Genomic DNA, 21,516 nt, shown 5'->3' on the forward strand with positions numbered 1-21,516 from the left:
TACTTTATTGCTCATTAGATGTAAGTGAATTTAATAGAATATCTACTTGCATCTCTGCTAAAGAAATTTGGAACAAACTTGAGGTCACTCATGAAGGGACCAATCAAGTTAAGGAGTCAAAAATAAACATATTAGTACACAAGTATGAATTGTTTAAAATGGAATCTACTGAGTCCATAACTGATATGTTTACTCGTTTTACTGAAATTATAAATGGGCTTAACAGTTTAGGAAAGTCTTACACTAACTCTGAATTGGTGCGAAAAATTCTCAGGTCTCTACCAAGAATTTGGGAGGCCAAGGTAACCGCAATTCAGGAAGCTAAGGACCTCAACACACTGCAATTAGAGGAGCTTCTAGGATCACTCATGACCCATGAGTTGACAATGAGGCAAAATTCGGAAGATGAGGTTAAGAGAAGAAAGCCCATTGCCCTAAAGACTACCACCCCTAAACAGCAAACTGAATCGGAAGATTCAGATGATGATGATGAATTTGATGAAGAAGGGATGGCTATGCTTGGAAGAAAATTCAGAAAATTTATGAGAGGTAAGAATAGATTTTATAAAAAGAAACCCTTCCTCAAAGGTAGCTCAAGCAAAGAAAAGGGTAAGGACAAAGAAAAGGAAAAAGAAACTCCTATTTGCTATGAGTGTAACAAACCCGGGCATTATAAGATAGATTGCCCAGATTTGAAATGGATGGCAAGAAAACTGAAAAAGAAGAACTTCATGGCTGAATGGAGTGAAAGTGAGGAGTCAAGTTCGGAAGAGGAAGATCATCAAGAGACGGCCCAAATGTGTCATATGGCCAATGACGATGAGGTAGATTCTGAACTTGAATGTGATTTTACTGTTGATGAATTACATGATGCATTCTTAGAACTCATGGAAGAACATAAGAAACTTATCAATAAAAATAAAGTTCTAAAAGAAGAAAATCAATCTCTTATCAAAGATAAGTTAAAACTATCTTATAACTATGAAACATTAAGTAGGAAACTTAAAAATGAAACCAAGAATCTAATTGCTGAAAATATCGAGTTAAAAGAAGATGCTGAAAAATATAAATCCTTAGTAGATAAGTTTACACTTAGTTCTACCAAATTAAATATGATTCTTGATAGTCAAAAAGCTGTATATGATAAGGCTGGATTAAGATATAAAACAAATAGGAAACAAAAATTCTTAAAGAACATTTTTGTAAAAGCTAAAAGTGAAAATATTACTTGTCATTGCTGCAATAAATTAGGACATAGAGCATATGAATGTAACTATAGAAAGTCCAGTCAAAACAAATTAAGTAATAATCAAAAGATTAAATTCAAGAAAGTTTGGGTTCCAAAAGGAACATCAAGTACTAACCCTAAAGGACCCAACATAGTTTGGGTACCTAAAGCTCTTTCTTGATCTTGATTGCAGGGGTGTCTTGCAGCTGATAAAGTGGAAAAACGATGGTATCTAGATAGCGGCAGTTCAAGACACATGACCGGTGACGTAGATCAATTTGTCACCTTGGAATCAAAGAAGGGTGGAGTAGTAACCTATGGAGACAATGGTAAAGGGCATATCATTGGAAAGGGTAAAATTTTCATTACTCCATCTATATTTATAGAAAATGTCTTATTAGTTAAGGGTTTGAAACATAACCTGCTTAGCATAAGTCAATTTTGTGATAAAGGGTTTAAAGTCACATTTGAAGCATCAGTATGCATAATCACAAATCCTAAAAATAATAGCATTGCACTTGTAGGACAAAGGCAAAGAAATATTTACTTGGTAGATCTTCATGATTTAGGCAAGAAAAATGGATTATGCTTAATTACTAATGAAGAAAAGAAAAATGAAACAAGTTGGCTTTGGCATCGTAGACTAGGACATGCTAGTATGGAATTAATATCAAAACTAGTCAAGAAGGAACTAATAAAAGATGTGCCAAAATTGATTTTTGAAAAGGAGAAAATTTGTGGACCATGTTCATTGGGAAAACAAACTAAATCATCTTTCAAATCAAAGAACTGCGAGTCTAGGAGGGAAGAAGTATGGACTAGTTATTGTTGATGATTTTTCAAGATATACATGGGTTTCATTTTTGGCACATAAGAATGAAGCATTTTCAGAATTCTTGAAACTATATAATAATATCATAAATGAAAAGAAACTCACCTTAGTAGCAATTCGAAGTGATCATGGTACTGAATTTGAAAATCAACACTTTGAAGAATTTTGTAATAAAAATGGTATTTCACATCAATTTTCAGCACCTAGAACGCCTCAACAAAATGGGGTTGTTGAAAGGAAAAATAGGACATTGGCAGAAATGGCACGCATGATGTTGTGTGAGTCAAATCTTCCAAAGTACTTTTGGGCTGAAGCTATAAGCACTGCTTGCCATATTCTAAATCGAGTTTTAATACGACCAATAACCAAGAAAACTCCTTATGAACTTTGTAAGAATAAGAAACCAACTGCTAAATATCTTAGAGTATTTGGATGTAGATGTTTCATCTTAAACAATGGCAAGGAGGATCTAAGTAAATTTGATGCCAAGTCAGATGAAGGTATCTTCTTAGGATACTCCACATCTAGCAGGGCATACAGAGTATTCAATAAAAGAACTCTTGTAGTGGAAGAGTCAGTTAATGTTATATTTGATGAGTCTGATAGTGAGTCTGCTAGGAAAGAAAATATACTTGATGATGATACAGGAATTATCGACTTTGAAAAGTTGAATATTAATGACGTGCCAATTCAAGATAAGGGAGATGATTGCGTGCCACCACAATCTCAAAACTTGCTAAAGGAATGGAGGTATGCATATGGACACCCTATAGACTTAATCATTGGTGATCCATCTCAAGGGGTAAGAACTCGATCATCTCTTAGAAATTTAAATGATTATCTTGCTTTTGTTTCACAATTAGAACCTAAGACTTATGAAGAAGCTGAAAAAGATACTAATTGGATAAATGCCATGCAAGAAGAATTAAATCAATTCAAAAGAAGCAATGTATGGACATTAACTGAAAGACCAAAGCATAACTCAGTAATTGGAACAAAATGGATCTTTAGAAATAAATTAGATGAAAATGGGTTAGTTATAAGAAAAAAGGCTAGACTTGTAGCTAAGGGATACAATCAAGAAGAAGGAATAGATTTTGATGAAACATTTGCTCCTGTAGCTAGATTAGAGGCTATTAGATTACTTCTAGCATTTGCATGTTTCATGGATTTCAAATTGTATCAAATGGATGTAAAAAGTGCATTCTTAAATGGTTTTATTGAGGAGGAAGTATTAGATAGGAAGAGCACAAGTGGCCTAGTTTCTTGGTGATTTTGTAGTAAATGTTGATCGGGGCTTAGCTCATGATCTATGAAGAATAGATTGAGCAACAAAAGACAAAGTTGATTAGGAGTTGAGACCTAGTTTCTTGGTGATTTTGTAGTTTTCTATTCCAAGAAAAATGGAACCTTTCATTTAGATTTGAACAGGTAGACCTCGATGATATACATAGAAGCTTTATTCCCTGGTTTTGGAAACTAATTTGATGGAAGTAAATAGTGTAAAAACTCTCCATTTTTAGGTTCATACAAAACTCATCTTGTTTATTGTTTATAAGGGTGTTATTGAGTCGAGCAGGGCCAGGTTTAGTGAATCCAGCCCTAGACCTGTTGATCTTATGGTCTAAATGATTCATAATCTGTTGGGGGGTCAAGTTGGGTTTGCATTCAGTAATTAAAATATAACAAATCCTTGGAGGTGATTTACATATGTTTAGACCTACAGCTTACTAAGCGTGCATAAGGTCCAAATTGGTTTGGAACAGGTCCAAGTTTTCCATTGGGTACCAAAAAATATATCTTGGACAATTAATTAAGCTAATACTATCCATGCTTTCTAAAGTTTAACAATGAAACAAGCAACTAAATACTCTAAAAATTGAATTATGAAGAGTAAGCACTTGATAGTTAACCATTTATATTGATTGACTTAAAACTTGAAAAGAGGCAACTAATTTAAAGTCTAGACAAATATAAAAACATGTTATAATATGTCATTATTTTTATTCTTTCCACTCAACTAAGTTATATAAAAAATTTCATATGCCAAGACTTTAGAAATTGAAGTATATATGAATAAAATTAATATTATAGATATAAATAAATTGGGTATAGGTATTTGTGACCATGTTCGGTTGGCTCTAAAATTGTCAAACCTAGACTAGACTTGGAATTTTTAATAGGTCTGACTTTGAATCCACAACCTATCCATTCATCGGTGGGTTGAGATTAGGACCAACATGGATTGTTATGGATTTAGGTCAAGTAAGTTTATGAGTTAGAGTGATGACCCTCATTGTTTGTTTTGTTATGTGATGGATTCAAATTGGGAGGATTGATGGAAGAAATCCCTTCTCTCTTTGACACAAGTGAGGTTTGTTAGATAGAAGTACATACCTATGATACTTGGAAAAAGGAAATGAGAGAATTAAGTTGGTTATCGAGGCACGTGGTGTAGATTCTAGAAGGAGACAGTGCCATGAGTCCTAAGTTGTTAGGATATTGGAGGGTGTGCATGACTGAAAAGGATCACTAAACTTGTTGCGAATCATTTTGGCCACTTCGAGTCAATTTGGACAAGTTTAGGAGCAACACTTAATATATTTAGGAATTTGATGATATTTGGTTTTCAAAATAAACTGATGAAAGTAAAACTTTCATTTTTCGAGTAAGATTTTGACTTGGCATATCTTCGAATTAGGGAGAAGTTAAGTGATATAGGAATCAAGATCTAACCCCAAAAGGATGCTTTGTATATTAGTTTTCTATCAATTAAAAAATTCAAAATAGATAAGCAAACCTACTTTCAATTTTCTATATTTTACTTTTTAGTTTTATAAGAGGCACGAGTTCAAAAGATTGAAGAAATTGCTTCCACCTCTTTTCAATCAACTAGTATAATCGGTAGAACTAGATAACTGTTAGTTTGTAAATTTGAGGTCTTCTGAAAAAAGGAAAATGCTATGGGCTAAAGAGAACCTCAAATGTGCATGAGTCAAGGAGAAGAGCATGCATGTAGGTGTCCATGTGAAAAGGGTAGTCTCATTAAAAATTACTGAAAGACGTTAACAAAAAAATGAGAATATCATATGATATAATAAGTGATACGATTTTAAGTTGCACATAAAAGGAGGTATGCAATGGATTAGAAGGATTTGAAGAGGGGAGTCTATGGTTAACATTTGGTGCAAAAAGGATGTAGGATAGGAAGATTGGCATTGTAAATATACTAGTAAAATAATATTGATGTGGGTACAGATCTATGAACAATTTAGGACAAATTTAAAATTTGCATGCCTGAGTAGGAATCGATTTTATATTACTTTTAATTTTTATATTTTCTTATACACTATCTTATCATACAAATGTGGAAGAAATAGACCTCTGTACCCCAACCTGAATCATGTAAACCTTGTGCTATTTTATACCACCGGATGTAGCTTAGTTTTGCATGAACCACTTAGTTTCATGTGCTTCCTCTTTTTATTTGCTTTTACTTTCTTTAGTTGAACTCTCTGGCAAATATATTTACATATAACTCGGTCAGTAAACAAAAGGATACTAGGATGTTGGACAGGGGCTAGCTTATACTCCAGGACATCCCAACACGAATATATGAATGAAAGTCATTTATTCCTAATCAAGAGAGAGAGTTCCTCTAGTATTCTTTATTTTTCCTTTTCCTTCTCAACAATAGATCCATGAAGGGGTGAGCTTCTACCTATTTACATTCACGGTTTTGCATATATTTTTAATATGGGAGGCATAATTTTGTCAAACGTGTCTGACATAGAAAAAAAACTACATGAAGAGCAATAGATCCATTGTCCAAAGCCCCAGGGGCGGCCCGATACATTTGGGGGCCTAAAGCGAATCCAATGAATGAGGCCTTTTTTTTTTTTAATAATAAATTTTTTAATAAATATAAAATATTAAAAAAATAATATGAAAATAGATAGCTATCAAGTACACTATTTCAACAAAGATACATGAATCTAACAAAAGTAGACAAAAAGTTTTTTCAGTTTAATATAATTTTTGAATGGAAACACAGAAATGTAATTGCCGGGCCATAAAACTGATTAAATAATTGAGATAATGCTGGGCAATACTGTTTACCATGTCAAGCAAGAGCAGAATAAGAAAAGGTCATCCCGTGGCACTTCATGGTCAAGGTAAAGAAAAGAATTTGTCCAGAAAGAAGCCTCTCTATAAGAGAAAGTAGGGGTATTATGGGAAATTCACTCCATCTAATTAATAAAAGTCCCATCCCACCATCTCCCCTTCAAGTGAGTACCCAAGCAGCAACTGCAACATCACAGCACAGCAGCCATTCAACCCCCTCCCTCCTTTTCTCTCTCTACCACCCAAGAGGGGAGAAGAAACCCAGAGGAGAAAATTAAAAGAATCTCCACCCTCCAAGAACTCAAGAAGTCCATCTCCAATCCCTCTATCTTTCTTCCCGATGGCCCAGCTGGATCAGGAGTAATGTGAGGGAAGGAAAACCAAGACTAAAACCAAAAAAGAGAAGGGATGAAAGATAAGAGTGGCTTCAGGCGTGTATCAAGCCAACCAAATCCCTCCTCCTCTCTCTCTCTCCACCCAAAACAAAACTACTGTCCCCAACTTCCCAAATTGCCTCTCTGCAGGCCAGGAAACTCTCCACCTCCCTTCCATCAAGGGGGAAGACTCGTAGCCTTCCATCAAGGGGGAAGCTCCTGTTCCTGTTTTCACATGGGGCCTTTGCTTCCTTTTGGTCACGCCTCCCGGAGGCCCTCCATTGGCCTGAGGCCTTAGGCGACCGCCTCGGTCGCCTAACGCTCGGGCCGGCACTGCAAAGCCCTAATGCAGAGGAAGAGATATATATAGGAATCAACCTAGGGCCATGATATACATATATACATACATACATACATACATACATACATACATATATATATATATGTGTGTGTGTGTGTATTCGGGTATTTCTTTGTTCCACTCAGATAATATCTTAACTTTTGTACAATTTAGCTTGCCGGCTTGACTTTTTTAATTGTATCAATGAACTGGTAGGGTCTTTCAAAGCCCCCATCTCCTTTGGATGATGTAAGAGAGGTGAAGGAGAAGGCATATTTTCCATTCAATATTCTTACATGAAAAATAAATCATGCTGCATCATTATTTTTTTTTCTAGATTTTGCGCCTTCAGCTCATAATATTACTGTCTCAGAAAATTTCACTCATCAAGGAGGCATGGCCGATGAAAGCAACGATATTCTGCAGGGACATCCTGATGCCTTCATGAATACGGCTACCGTGGAACCTGCAGCACCTCAGGTACACGGCATAGATTTCGGATTCCATATTCAACAGGGTCCTCCGTTGCCCGGAAATTGGAACAATAAACGGAAACTTGAAGTCTTCGATGAATCTGATGGAACGAGCTGGTCGATTGAAAATGAGACGGTAATTAGAATCGTAAAAATGTTCAAGTCTGCCCCAGGTCAAAGCACGCATGAAATTCGTCAGGTGCGAAAGAAAAATAAGGAATAGGATAGAATGTGGCATCTCACAAACACTAAATTCTATATCTTGTCAGTTTCCCTTGGAATGAGTTGCAGACTATATATCATCTTCCCATCATGCATGGATTCTAAGAAGCTATGACACGGAACTTACTTTTTATTATTTACTGGTACTATCTGACCCTTGTTCTTTCGGGGTCGCACTTGCACCAGATTCTGCATCACCTTCCATGGTCCCTGAGAGTGCCATGCACCAAGACCCGGATTTAAGCCATCAGTCTTCCATGCCAAATCATGGGAAGTGCGCATATTTACGCACATGATGAAATTGGTCAGGTGCGCAAGAAAACTAAAGGAATGGGATAGAATGTGGCATCTCCCTAACACTAAATTCTATATCTTGTTAGTTTCTGTAGGAATGAGTTGCAGACTATCATCTTCCCATCATGCATGGATTCTAAGCAGCTATGATACGGAACTTACTTTTTATTATTTACTTGTACTATCTGACCCTTGTTCTTTCGGTGTCGCACTTGCAGTCACATGCTGCATCAGGCACTGAAGGCAATCAATCTACTATGCAATTCCCACCACATCCATCTGGCGCAGCAGGTATTTCAAATGAGAGGGCCACGCACCAAGACATAAACCAATCGAATGTGCGTACCAGCGAGCAATTCTCCACAGCCGGTGAAAGTTCAACTGACCACAATCAGATATCAATTGATGATTATGTGATTGACCTAGAGCCTTTTCCTAACCGTTTTCCCTAGGTCAGAGCGTTATGTTATAAACAATGGACCAATGGTGTGCTCAGAACTCTCTTCTCTAGGTCAGATCGTTTTGTTGGTTGTTGGTGTTGCAGGAAGTTGTTGACTTGGGATAATTTGTCTTCTACATTTTGTTGGTTGTTGGTGTTGCAGGAAGTTGTTGACTTGGGATAATGGTGTGCTCGCTGGTACGCACATTCGATTGGTTTATGTCTTGGTGCGTGGCCCTCTCATTTGAAATACCTGCTGCGCCAGATGGATGTGGTGGGAATTGCATAGTAGATTGATTGCCTTCAGTGCCTGATGCAGCATGTGACTGCAAGTGCGACACCGAAAGAACAAGGGTCAGATAGTACAAGTAAATAATAAAAAGTAAGTTCCGTGTCATAGCTGCTTAGAATCCATGCATGATGGGAAGATGATAGTCTGCAACTCATTCCTACAGAAACTAACAAGATATAGAATTTAGTGTTAGGGAGATGCCACATTCTATCCCATTCCTTTAGTTTTCTTGCGCACCTGACCAATTTCATCATGTGCGTAAATATGCGCACTTCCCATGATTTGGCTTAAGCCTTCTTGATTTGGCATGGAAGACTGATGGCTTAAATCCGGGTCTTGGTGCATGGCACTCTCAGGGACCATGGAAGGTGATGCAGAATCTGGTGCAAGTGCGACCCCGAAAGAACAAGGGTCAGATAGTACCAGTAAATAATAAAAAGTAAGTTCCGTGTCATAGCTTCTTAGAATCCATGCATGATGGGAAGATGATATATAGTCTGCAACTCATTCCAAGGGAAACTGACAAGATATAGAATTTAGTGTTTGTGAGATGCCACATTCTATCCTATTCCTTATTTTTCTTGCGCACCTGACGAATTTCATGCGTGCTTTGACCTGGGGCAGACTTGAACATTTTTACGATTCTAATTACCGTCTCATTTTCAATCGACCAGCTCGTTCCATCAGATTCATCGAAGACTTCAAGTTTCCGTTTATTGTTCCAATTTTCGGGCAACGGAGGACCCTGTTGAATATGGAATCCGAAATCTATGTCGTGTACCTGAGGTACTGCAGGTTCCACGGTAGCCGTATTCATGAAGGCATCAGGATGTCCCTGCAGAATATCGTTGCTTTCATCGGCCATGCCTCCTTGATGAGTGAAATTTTCTGAGACAGTAATATTATGAGCTGAAGGCGCAAAATCTAGAAAAAAAAAATAATGATGCAGCATGATTTATTTTTCATGTAAGAATATTGGATGGAAAATATGCCTTCTCCTTCACCTCTCTTACATCATCCAAAGGAGATGGGGGCTTTGAAAGACCCTACCAGTTCATTGATACAATTAAAAAAGTCAAGCCGGCAAGCTAAATTGTACAAAAGTTAAGATATTATCTGAGTGGAACAAAGAAATACGCGAATACACACACACACACATGTATGTATGTATGTATATCATGGCCCTAGGTTGATTCCTATATATATCTCTTCCTCTGCATTAGGGCTTTGGACAATGGATCTATTGCTCTTCATGTAGTTTTTTTTCTATGTCAGACACGTTTGACAAAATTATGCCTCCCATATTAAAAATATATGCAAAACCGTGAATGTAAATAGGTAGAAGCTCACCCCTTCATGGATCTATTGTTGAGAAGGAAAAGGAAAAATAAAGAATACTAGAGGAACTCTCTCTCTTGATTAGGAATAAATGACTTTCATTCATATATTCGTGTTGGGATGTCCTGGAGTATAAGCTAGCCCCTGTCCAACATCCTAGTATCCTTTTGTTTACTGACCGAGTTATATGTAAATATATTTGCCAGAGAGTTCAACTAAAGAAAGTAAAAGCAAATAAAAAGAGGAAGCACATGAAACTAAGTGGTTCATGCAAAACTAAGCTACATCCGGTGGTATAAAATAGCACAAGGTTTACATGATTCAGGTTGGGGTACAGAGGTCTATTTCTTCCACATTTGTATGATAAGATAGTGTATAAGAAAATATAAAAATTAAAAGTAATATAAAATCGATTCCTACTCAGGCATGCAAATTTTAAATTTGTCCTAAATTGTTCATAGATCTGTACCCACATCAATATTATTTTACTAGTATATTTACAATGCCAATCTTCCTATCCTACATCCTTTTTGCACCAAATGTTAACCATAGACTCCCCTCTTCAAATCCTTCTAATCCATTGCATACCTCCTTTTATGTGCAACTTAAAATCGTATCACTTATTATATCATATGATATTCTCATTTTTTTGTTAACGTCTTTCAGTAATTTTTAATGAGACTACCCTTTTCACATGGACACCTACATGCATGCTCTTCTCCTTGACTCATGCACATTTGAGGTTCTCTTTAGCCCATAGCATTTTCCTTTTTTCAGAAGACCTCAAATTTACAAACTAACAGTTATCTAGTTCTACCGATTATACTAGTTGATTGAAAAGAGGTGGAAGCAATTTCTTCAATCTTTTGAACTCGCGCCTCTTATAAAACTAAAAAGTAAAATATAGAAAATTGAAAGTAGGTTTGCTTATCTATTTTGAATTTTTTAATTGATAGAAAACTAATATACAAAGCATCCTTTTGGGGTTAGATCTTGATTCCTATATCACTTAACTTCTCCCTAATTCGAAGATATGCCAAGTCAAAATCTTACTCGAAAAATGAAAGTTTTACTTTCATCAGTTTATTTTGAAAACCAAATATCATCAAATTCCTAAATATATTAAGTGTTGCTCCTAAACTTGTCCAAATTGACTCGAAGTGGCCAAAATGATTCGCAACAAGTTTAGTGATCCTTTTCAGTCATGCACACCCTCCAATATCCTAACAACTTAGGACTCATGGCACTGTCTCCTTCTAGAATCTACACCACATGCCTCGATAACCAACTTAATTCTCTCGTTTCCTTTTTCCAAGTATCATAGGTATGTACTTCTATCTAACAAACCTCACTTGTGTCAAAGAGAGAAGGGATTTCTTCCATCAATCCTCCCAATTTGAATCCATCACATAACAAAACAAACAATGAGGGTCATCACTCTAACTCATAAACTTACTTGACTTAAATCCATAACAATCCATGTTGGTCCTAATCTCAACCCACCGATGAATGGATAGGTTGTGGATTCAAAGTCAGACCTATTAAAAATTCCAAGTCTAGTCTAGGTTTGACAATTTTAGAGCCAACCGAACATGGTCACAAATACCTATACCCAATTTATTTATATCTATAATATTAATTTTATTCATATATACTTCAATTTCTAAAGTCTTGGCATATGAAATTTTTTATATAACTTAGTTGAGTGGAAAGAATAAAAATAATGACATATTATAACATGTTTTTATATTTGTCTAGACTTTAAATTAGTTGCCTCTTTTCAAGTTTTAAGTCAATCAATATAAATGGTTAACTATCAAGTGCTTACTCTTCATAATTCAATTTTTAGAGTATTTAGTTGCTTGTTTCATTGTTAAACTTTAGAAAGCATGGATAGTATTAGCTTAATCAATTGTCCAAGATATATTTTTTGGTACCCAATGGGAAACTTGGACCTGTTCCAAACCAATTTGGACCTTATGCACGCTTAGTAAGCTGTAGGTCTAAACATATGTAAATCACCTCCAAGGATTTGTTATATTTTAATTACTGAATGCAAACCCAACTTGACCCCCCAACAGATTATGAATCATTTAGACCATAAGATCAACAGGTCTAGGGCTGGATTCACTAAACCTGGCCCTGCTCGACTCAATAACACCCTTATAAACAATAAACAAGATGAGTTTTGTATGAACCTAAAAATGGAGAGTTTTTACACTATTTACTTCCGTCAAATTAGTTTCCAAAACCAGGGAATAAAGCTTCTATGTATATCATCGAGGTCTACCTGTTCAAATCTAAATGAAAGGTTCCATTTTTCTTGGAATAGAAAACTACAAAATCACCAAGAAACTAGGTCTCAACTCCTAATCAACTTTGTCTTTTGTTGCTCAATCTATTCTTCTAGATCATGAGCTGATTTTGCTGGATGCAAATTAGATAGGAAGAGCACAAGTGGCACATGTCAATTCTTAGGAAACAACTTAGTATCATGGTTTAGCAAAAAGCAGAATTCAGTGGCACTGTCAACAGCTGAAGCTGAATATATAGCTGCTGGTAGTTGTTGTGCTCAAGTACTATGGCTTAAGCAACAACTAGAGGACTATGGAGTTAAGCTAGATAATATTCCTATTAAGTGTGATAATACTAGTGCCATCAATCTTACTAAAAATCCGGTTCAGCATTCTAAAGCCAAACACATAGAAATACGATATCATTTTATTAGGGATCATGTGCAAAATGGAAACATATGTATTGAGCATATATGTACTGAAAAACAATTAGCCGACATATTCACAAAACCATTGAGTGAAGATAGATTCTGCACGCTAAGGAGGGAATTAGGCATATGTGATCCTTTTTATTGAAGAAATATAAAAAGGAGCAAGTAGTCTCGTGATACATTCCTCCAATTTCTAAAAACCCATGAAACATGAGTCAAACTTGTCATCTATAGATTCCTTACTCATGTATCATTGTCCCAGAAAGAATTTATAAGAATTGGAAGCAAGAAAAATTTTTAGAAGCAAAAAGAAAGAGAAAAGAAAAAATTCTGCACTTGGGTCGACCCAACCCAGAATAGGGTCGACCCAACGTTGAGTCGACCCAAGAAATTTCTTGAGTCGACCCAACGTCGGGACTCCGCTGTTAAAAGGGGGACCCGAGAGCTCTATTAGGGCACTGTTTGCCCTTGTCCTCTTCTGAATATTCTATTCCTCACTCTCCAAACTCCTCCAAACATCTCCAAACAGTAGATTTCCTTAAGATCTTGGAGAAATGGGACCCAAAAGAGCCGTAGCCAAGAGATCCGGAAGAGTCTCACGGATCCAACGTGAGGAAAGACATGCTACGGAGCCATCTACAGTGTCTCCACAACGTGAGGCACGTGCAGAGCCACCTCCTCCTCCTTCCCCCTCAGTTATACTTGCAAGATTTGCGGGGAGACTAGTTACAACGGGGAGAAGGATCCATTCCGAGTTCTTTGATCAAGAAGGGTTCCTTTTGAGGGAATGGATCCAAAGGCAAGGTTGGGAGTATCTTTGCTCCCTAGATGTGATGATCTACCCCGGATTAGTTCGGGAGTTCTATGCCTTCCTTAAAACTGGAATGGGAGGGCTTATTTCAGAAGTTCGAGGAGTTAGGGTTCGAGTTTCCGAGGAGAGTTTGAGTGAGCTACTTCATCTTCCCTGCGAAGGAGCCACTCCGGAAAAGCCAGAAAACAAGATGAGAGCCCTGCAGTTGATAATGGAAAATGAAGACTTCGACTTTTCGGAGAAGGTAATTGCAAGCTCTTTATCTGCTGAAATGAGATTACTGCTCAGTATCATAAATAGGATTTTATTTCCGAAGAGCGGGAGATTCGATCTCATCACTGAGCGAGATCTAGTAGTGATGGAGCATATTATTCAGGGTATTCCCCTGAATCTCCCGGCTATGATTCTGAGACAGATGAGGAAGGTGATCTGCAACTCCAGAGTATCCCTACCTTATGGTATGATACTCACTTTGATTTTTCGACAGCACGGCATATCTGTCGAGGGGGAGGCATCCAGGCATCTATTCTTTACTGATACATACATTGCACGGACACTTATACGTATGGGGTATGAGAAAGTGAACGGGCAGTGGGTTCATATTGGAGCAGGGATTCAGGGTGAGGCACCAGAGGGTGATGTACCAGATATTGGAGACCCTATCCCTGAGGATGAGGAGCATATGGATCATCCTACTGCACCTTCGGAGGCTGGACCATCGTCATCTGTTCCTCCGAGAGATACAGATGATTTCTGGAGTAGGATGACTGAGATTATGTCAGCTCAGGCGAGGACTATCACTGACGGGCTGACGAGCAGATTAGATATTATGTCAGCTCATGCGAGGACTGTCACTGATGGGCTGACGAGCCGATTGGACATCATGTCTGCTGAGATCAGTGATCTGAGGCAGCAGATAGGAGCACTCCGGAGAGAGAGAGACCCATGGACTATCTGTGCCACAGGCTGCTGAGTCAGAGATTTCGGCACAGAGTCATCCAGCTCGTCGTGCTCCACGCCAGACACAGTCTCACCAGGCTCGACCTCCCCTCGCCACGTATACTAGGAGGATGAGGACTAAATCCCAGCCATTAGATACTTCCTAGGCTGATATTAGTATTTCTGTTTAGAGCCTAGGATAGGTATCTAGTTCTCATATGTATTTTGTGTTTATCATGTATCTTAAACTTTGATTGAGGAACATTGTATTTGCTTTTGTTTTTGGCATGAATGTACTAAAATGTTCCTATTTTGATCAATGAAGTTTGAATGTTTGTTATTTATTGTGTCTTTTCTCATGCACCTATTTGATGATAACAAAAAGGGGAAGAAGTAAAGAAAGAGTAATAAGAAGTTGAAGTAAAGAAAGAGAAATAAGAAGTTGTGTAAGAAAAGAGAAATAACTTGTAAAACAAATTGAAAATCATATTGGAAAGCACATACATTTAAGGGAGAGCAATTTGTAACAATGAAAATGATCAAATCAAAAATTTCTATCAAATTTCAGAATTTGGCACATAAAATTTCAGAATTTGGCACGCACCTTTCACACCTCGATACATAACCTGAAACTCATGTTTTATCTCAAATTTTTGGAGTTTCATCTTTAATGAATTATAAATGAAAGGGGGAGCAATTCAAAAAGGTCAAATTGGAAACATTTGAATGATATAGGGGGAGACTTCACTCTTATATTTTGAAAAGCTGAAATTCAGCAACTTGAGCCCTTTTAAAACTGATTTTAAGATAAGTATCAATAGGCTCATACTCTTTATTTTGTAATCATCAAAAAGGGGGAGATTGAGGATGATAGTGTTATTTTGATGATTAACAAGCAATTATCAAGAGTATGTTATAAGTTAAGTCGATACTTCATTTATAAGTCTGTTACTCTCAGTATATTTGTATAAATTGATAAAGATACATTTCATTGTTTATATGAATGAATCTAACCTTGAGATGCAGCAAAGTGTGGTTTGAGTCGACCCAAAGGATGATTGGGTCGACCCCGGCACATCAAGAAAGCATTTGGCACACTTCTGCAAAAATGGCACAGATGAACAGTAAGTTGGGTCGACCCAAGGAAAGCATGAGTCGACCCAAACATCAAGCTTCTCAACAACTCAGAAAATGGTTCTCTGGAAATACTGAGAGGGTCGACCCAAGATGAAGTTGAGTCGACTCAAGCTTGAGTCGACCCAAACCCTGAGTGGGTCGACCCAAAGGCAAGACAGAACAGATGACAGAAAAGGTTCTCTGGAAACCCTGAGAGGGTCGACCCAAGAAGAAGTTGAGTCGACCCAACTGAACCTTGAGTCGACCCAAAGAAAGGTTGGGTCAACCCAAGTGAAGGAAGGCTGAATTGCAAGTTTCTGTGTTTCTGAGAGGGTCGACCCAAGAAAAGTTTGAGTCGACCCAAGTGAAAGTTGGGTCGACCCAAGGACAGGTTGAGCCGACCCAAACACGGGCAGAAGCGTAACGGCTAGTTCTGCAGAAGTACTTTTTGTCCTTCCAACAGTGAGTAACGGCTAGTTTTTGAATTCTAACCATTGGGGCTTGTCCAATGGATGTAGGAAACTATTTAAAGTGGCACTATTCATCAGATAGAACATCCTTTCCAAAGAATATCAAAGAGTACACTAGAAAGAGAAAGTGCCCTAATCTTCTTCATTCAAGTGCTTCATTCAAAAATCAAAGAAAAGTGGTTGAGCAGATTCAAAGAGTCATCAAGAGCTCCATCCACCCTTAAAGAGAGAAGCTTCCTTGACAAAGAAGAGAGAAGTCACATCAAGCGATAAATATTCTCTAAACTCTTCTTTGTAGATTATATTGTTTTATTTGCTCATCTAGGAGTTTAAATCTTCTTCCTTTGTTTGTTAAACTACTTGTAAAGGTTGGTTGGTTAGCCCGCAAAACCAACGGAATAGGTTGATTGGTGAACCCGGAAAACCAATTGTAAAGGTTCGTTGGTGAGCCCGAAAAACCAACATAGGTTCGTTGGTGAGCCCGTAAAACCAACATAGGTTTTTGGTGAACCCGGAAAACCAAAGTGTAAAGATTTTTGGATTGTGAGCCCGGAAAACAATCCAACTGTAATCCGCGGGATTATAGCGAATTTCCAAGGGGTCGCTTGGGGAGTGGACGTAGGTGCTAAGGAGAGCACCGAACCACTATACTTCTTGTTGTTTGTATTATGATTTGTTTAAGTTTACTAACTCATCATTTAACACAAGTAAGATAGTTAAAATTAAAAGAAACCAATTAACCCCCCCCCCCCTCTTGGCTTGTCACCTTGGGCAACAGGCTCTTTACAAAGTTATGATCAAGCAACTTATTATTGCTGGTGGGAAGGGCCTCGAATATTGCAGGTAACATTTTGTGTTTCAAATAACTTCTCATTTCTGTAAGGACCGGGCTTTTATTATACCATATATTGCAATCTAATCTTTTGTTGTATGAAATTAGAGGTGCATGCAAGCAATTGATTCTAAACAGTTAAAGGAAACTTGCTTGTGGCAGCAAAAAAGATTTTTATTCTACCCAAGATTTTTAATTGCCGGTCAAAAAACCAAGGTTTCAAATATTGCAGGATGGGCCCGCCTTGGTTTCCCTTTAAAATTGGATGCCCAGATTCCAACACTTGAGACAGTGGATGTTTGACCTGTCCTGGTCCATTTCCCGGCTTGCTTATCCCAACGACCAGGGCGGTGGGATGCCCTCTCGTCCACCTGTTTTTAAAACCTTGGTCAAAATTGTATTCTTTTATTTGGTATGGATGGACTTTGGCCATGATCGATCAAATGCTGAGTGCTGACCCCTTGTTGATTTTGTCTTTGGATCATAATTGGCATTTTAATCCAGTTTCAGTGGTTTGGCAGAGATTGTCTGAAACTGATTATATTTGCATTGTTATTCTATATATGGCTTTTGTATCGCTCTAAGATTGTTTTATCATTTTTAAAAAAAAACACATGAATAAGTAATGTATATTTTGGGTCATTTTGTTTTCTTATGAATGTTGATTCATTGATGCATGTAGTGGCATTCCTTGTCAATGCAAGCTAAACATTCAAAGTAAAATTTCTGGACTCACCAAGTCTTGGCAATAATTTACCCATTTTTATATGCAATTTAAATAAACTGTATATGCGTCTTCCTGAATTCAGAAAGATACACATTAATCGAGGAAGAAAGCTATTTTAATATATAGCATGTTGCAATTGCAAAATAATTAAATATTAAAAATTAGAAGGAAAAGAATTCTGCATATGATTGCTTTTATACAGTATATTAAGTGGTTTAAGAAATAGATTGTTTCTATTCAAGATTTGGACATTTTACTGTCAATAATGCTGCTAGTATGCCTTCCAGTACCATGAAGTTCTTCTTAAGATCAAACATAGGCTCCTTTGGAATCTTTGTGAACATGACAAGAAATTGGGTATATCAAAAAAATTTGAGCTTGACTTAAGTTTTGAGCTTGGATCTTAGAGTTAGATGAGCTGTGTATACACACACACACACATATACCATGCAGTCATATTGAGAATTTCATTGAATGAATTCATTTTTGGTCCTTGATGCGATGGTAATCATAAAAAGGTTCATATTTTTATGCTTTTTTTAAGAGAAAACTTTTTACTCTAAGGGCTTTGGATATTTCTGTAGGAATTGAGCCTATTGGCCCGCCAGCCCGCATCTTCTAAGGACCATCGAAGTCCCACAGCTTAAATCTCCAGCCTGTGGGTCTGTTGGTCTTCAGGAAGGAAAAAGACCCGTGGAGGTTTTTTTTCCCTTCCCACAGGATTGGGCTGGGGGGTGTTGGATTGATATGGGCATGCTCATATGGGTTATGCAAACCACGAATCCAGCAAAAAATTCAGCCCAATCTTGTTAGCTTATCCAAACAAGTCCCAAATAGTTACATATGTTTTAGATAATTAGTTCGCTATCAAACAGTTGGATAACTTGCTACCTAATAATGGGCAGTGTGATAGACTTGAAAGTTGATGTGTAACATGATTCTTCATCATGTTTGTTAGTTTTTAGAATAATTTATTTTTTTGGAAAATTTCATCCTTTTGGTGCAAAAATACTGAAATGGTACATCCAGTAATTCCAAACAGCTTACTCAAAAGTTTTATTGTTCTTGTCTTGTGGCATGCTTTAATTTTTCTATTATTTGTCCTAATGTTTGATATTTTGTTCTAGACTTTAGAACTCAAAGCAAAACTGCTAGTACTGCCGAGACTATAAACTAGTAATGGATGTGCCCAGCTGAAATGAAAACACCTTTCTAACTTTTTGGTTTGTACTTCTTACTTGTTTGCTAATGACCAATCCAAAGGGTCTTGCATGGCATGAGCCAAGTGCAATTGCAGGCACTCCATTTCACCTGGTCTACATATACTTTTTGTTGTGGCAGCATCAAGGAATTGACATGCTCTCATATCACGTACAATTCAGAAAACTGCCATACATATCAGTGTCTGTATCATATGTATTTGAAATTTGGTGATCAAAGATATTTTGGAAACACTGATGTATTCAAAACTCAAATTAAAACCGTGCAAATGCTGAAGTCACCTTAAAGGAAAAAGTCAACGGGTCCAACTGAACGTAACTCAGGTTTTGAGCCTGGGGTATATCCTGTTATCTGTTACCTTCCTGCTGATCCGAAGGGGCTTGCATGGCATTAGCCAGCAACATGTGCAGTTGTGTATTACAAATAGGCTGTGCCAACGATGTAGTTTCAGATCTGGTGATTAGATATGCATTGATAGCTCTGGTGTACTGTTATCATTGAATTTTTCTGTTCATTTCTTGTCATAGTTGTTATATGGGATACTTGTTTGCCCACCCCCATGCACCAACAACTTTGAGCTAGTTGTTTTACCAAGCATGTGTGTGTGTGTGTGTGTATTCAACAGTTTAGATTTCTTTTGTGCAACTCATGTTTAAATTGAAATTGAATTAGGTAGTGCATGTCAACTCCATTTTTTTCCTCGTATCTCACGTGTATGCAGGCGTTTGCTGATATGTATGACCCTGCTGCAGAATTATGATCTTATGACAGGAATTATGTTAATGTCCATTTAAGTTGTTCTCGACAGTTTGTTGTCATGGCTAGAGGTCATTTGTGGTCCTGACCAAAAATGACTCTTGGCTTCTCTTCTCCCCTCCCATAAACTAACACAATTGGATGCTTCATTGTACTGCTGGAAAAGTGGCAACAAGTTCCAGTATTGACCTCTTCTTCTGTTGACAATGCTTTCTTGACCATAGTCAAGAAACATGGTACCCTTTATTTTTTATGCTGTATAGAGAAGTTGGTAGGGACATAGATTGAATACATATGTATATAAATAAATACATATTTGGAAATCACATGGGTATATTTCAGAATGAAATTGTGACACTTAGAAATTGTTAGTTTGGCATGTTTACTGGATAGGTTTACTTAATATCTAAAAGAAAAAGAGATTATGGAAAGAAATTACTTCAAACTTCATAAAATCTGAAAAAATGATTTATTTTAAAACCAGGTTCCACCCCATTTTTGGTGCAACACTATAGTCTTCATAGAATATTGTGTTTGTGTTTATTTATTAGTAGAACAGACTGTCCCTCAAAAACCAAGAGAAGCAAATGAATTCAAATTGTTGCTTTTTAAAATCATTTTGAACTTATTGTATGTGGTCATTTTCAATTCATTCAATTTCGCTTACATCTTACTATTTTGGATATGTAGTTCTCTTAGGAGCCTTTTTTTGGTTCATTTGTTCCCAACCTTGTTCTGTTAGCACATTCTATATTCACTTGCTGAACTGGATTGGATAGGAGATGACCCTAGAGGAGTATGAGAAGATAAAGGAGGAGAAACGAAAAGCGCTGCTTGCATCGAAGCCTGAAGAGAGGAAGGTTGAGCTGGACAAGGACTTTGAGTCCATGCAGCTGCTTTCTCTTAAGAAAGGAAATGATGATGTCTTTATGAAATTGGTAAACTTGCTGAGTCATGTTGCCTTTTTCATATTCCATCTATAGAACTAGCTGTCCTAACATATAAAAAAAATGATTGTAATAGGGTACAGATAAGGATTCGGGTAAAAAGAGGGACAATGCTGATCGAGAAGAACGAGTCAAAAAGGTAATACATTTGGCTGCTGTAGATGTCTTTTTTTGCTTGGAATAGTTTCTTGACTATGTATAATTATGATTGACGAGTTTCTGTATCTGTGTTAGTCTTTCAGCATCACTGAGTTTTTGAAGCCTGCTGAAGGAGAAAGGTATTATAGTCCTGGTGGCCGTGGCTTTGGTCGTGGTCGTGGCAGGGGAAGAGGTGACCGCAGACCATTTGGAGATGGTTTTGGAAGTGGGGTTACAGTCAATGCTACTGCCCCTTCGATCGAGGATCCTGGACAATTCCCCACACTTGGTGGGAAATAATGTGCTTGTGATGGCACTTGTGCTTAATTTTTATCTGCCATTGTTCTAATCTAGTCTTTTTCAAATTTAGCGGGCTGATGTCTGAATTCAGTAAAATAATATACAAGTCTGAAAGAGAGCACTTATTTAAATTTTGGTTTCCTATGCACACTTAGCATTAGTACATTTCTTGCGGAAGGTGTTTAACTACGGTTAAAATACTGTTGGTTGTGGTATATGCTTTTTATCTGCATCCCAGTGGAGCAACAATCAGCTACTTGAGCGCCACTTCCAGTGCATTAGTCCGTTCTTTCACTACAAGGTTACAAGTTGAGTCCGTGCTTGAAGCAATAGGCTATAGATGTTTCTAAATTTTTCAATATTACTTAGAAGGTAGGGCTTTAGGCCAAGGAGAGTTTTATGCACTGTTCTAACTAGTATCACAAACTTTCTTATGGTCTTCGCAGGGAGTCTAGCTGTTTCGACCCTTCTATTCTTTTCTCCATTGTAAAAGGTATATTTTCGTGAGTGATTTTATATTATCGTATTGGGTTCGTCTTTGGTGCTCAAGGATTTGGCAGTTTTTCTGTTGGACATG

At 37.3% G+C, this 21,516-nt stretch overlaps 2 protein-coding genes across 2 annotated transcripts in view; both read left to right on the plus strand.

The window, feature by feature from the left end:
• LOC103722810 (RGG repeats nuclear RNA binding protein A-like) overlaps positions 1–21,070 on the plus strand; it is a 29,411-nt gene extending 8,341 nt beyond the window's left edge. Inside the window, exons 4-6 of the mRNA XM_039129304.3 lie at positions 20,334–20,492; positions 20,578–20,640; positions 20,736–21,070. Coding sequence (XP_038985232.3) covers positions 20,334–20,492; positions 20,578–20,640; positions 20,736–20,939 — 426 coding nt within the window. The 3' untranslated portion in view covers positions 20,940–21,070. The remainder of the gene's footprint in view (positions 1–20,333; positions 20,493–20,577; positions 20,641–20,735) is intronic.
• LOC148703584 (uncharacterized) lies at positions 13,090–14,656 on the plus strand. The gene is made up of 2 exons (XM_088722647.2): positions 13,090–14,343; positions 14,433–14,656. Exons 1-2 carry the CDS (start codon positions 13,237–13,239, stop codon positions 14,565–14,567), a joined length of 1,242 nt encoding a protein of 413 aa, XP_088578773.2. The 5' UTR covers positions 13,090–13,236; the 3' UTR covers positions 14,568–14,656.
• Positions 21,071–21,516: the final 446 nt, after the last annotated feature.

This window comes from Phoenix dactylifera, chromosome 5, assembly GCF_051530095.1.
Source record: "Phoenix dactylifera cultivar Ajwa chromosome 5, Ajwa_hap1_PhDact_Kaust_v1.1, whole genome shotgun sequence".
Lineage (NCBI taxonomy): Eukaryota > Viridiplantae > Streptophyta > Magnoliopsida > Arecales > Arecaceae > Phoenix > Phoenix dactylifera.

Bases quoted from the DNA above. Each gene is read 5' to 3' on its own strand.
- LOC148703584 (XM_088722647.2), top strand. From the start codon at position 13,237: ATGGGACCCAAAAGAGCCGTAGCCAAGAGATCCGGAAGAGTCTCACGG. The intron at 14,344-14,432 runs GTCACTGATGGG...CCGGAGAGAGAG, and splicing joins TGTCAGCTCATGCGAGGACT to AGACCCATGGACTATCTGTG.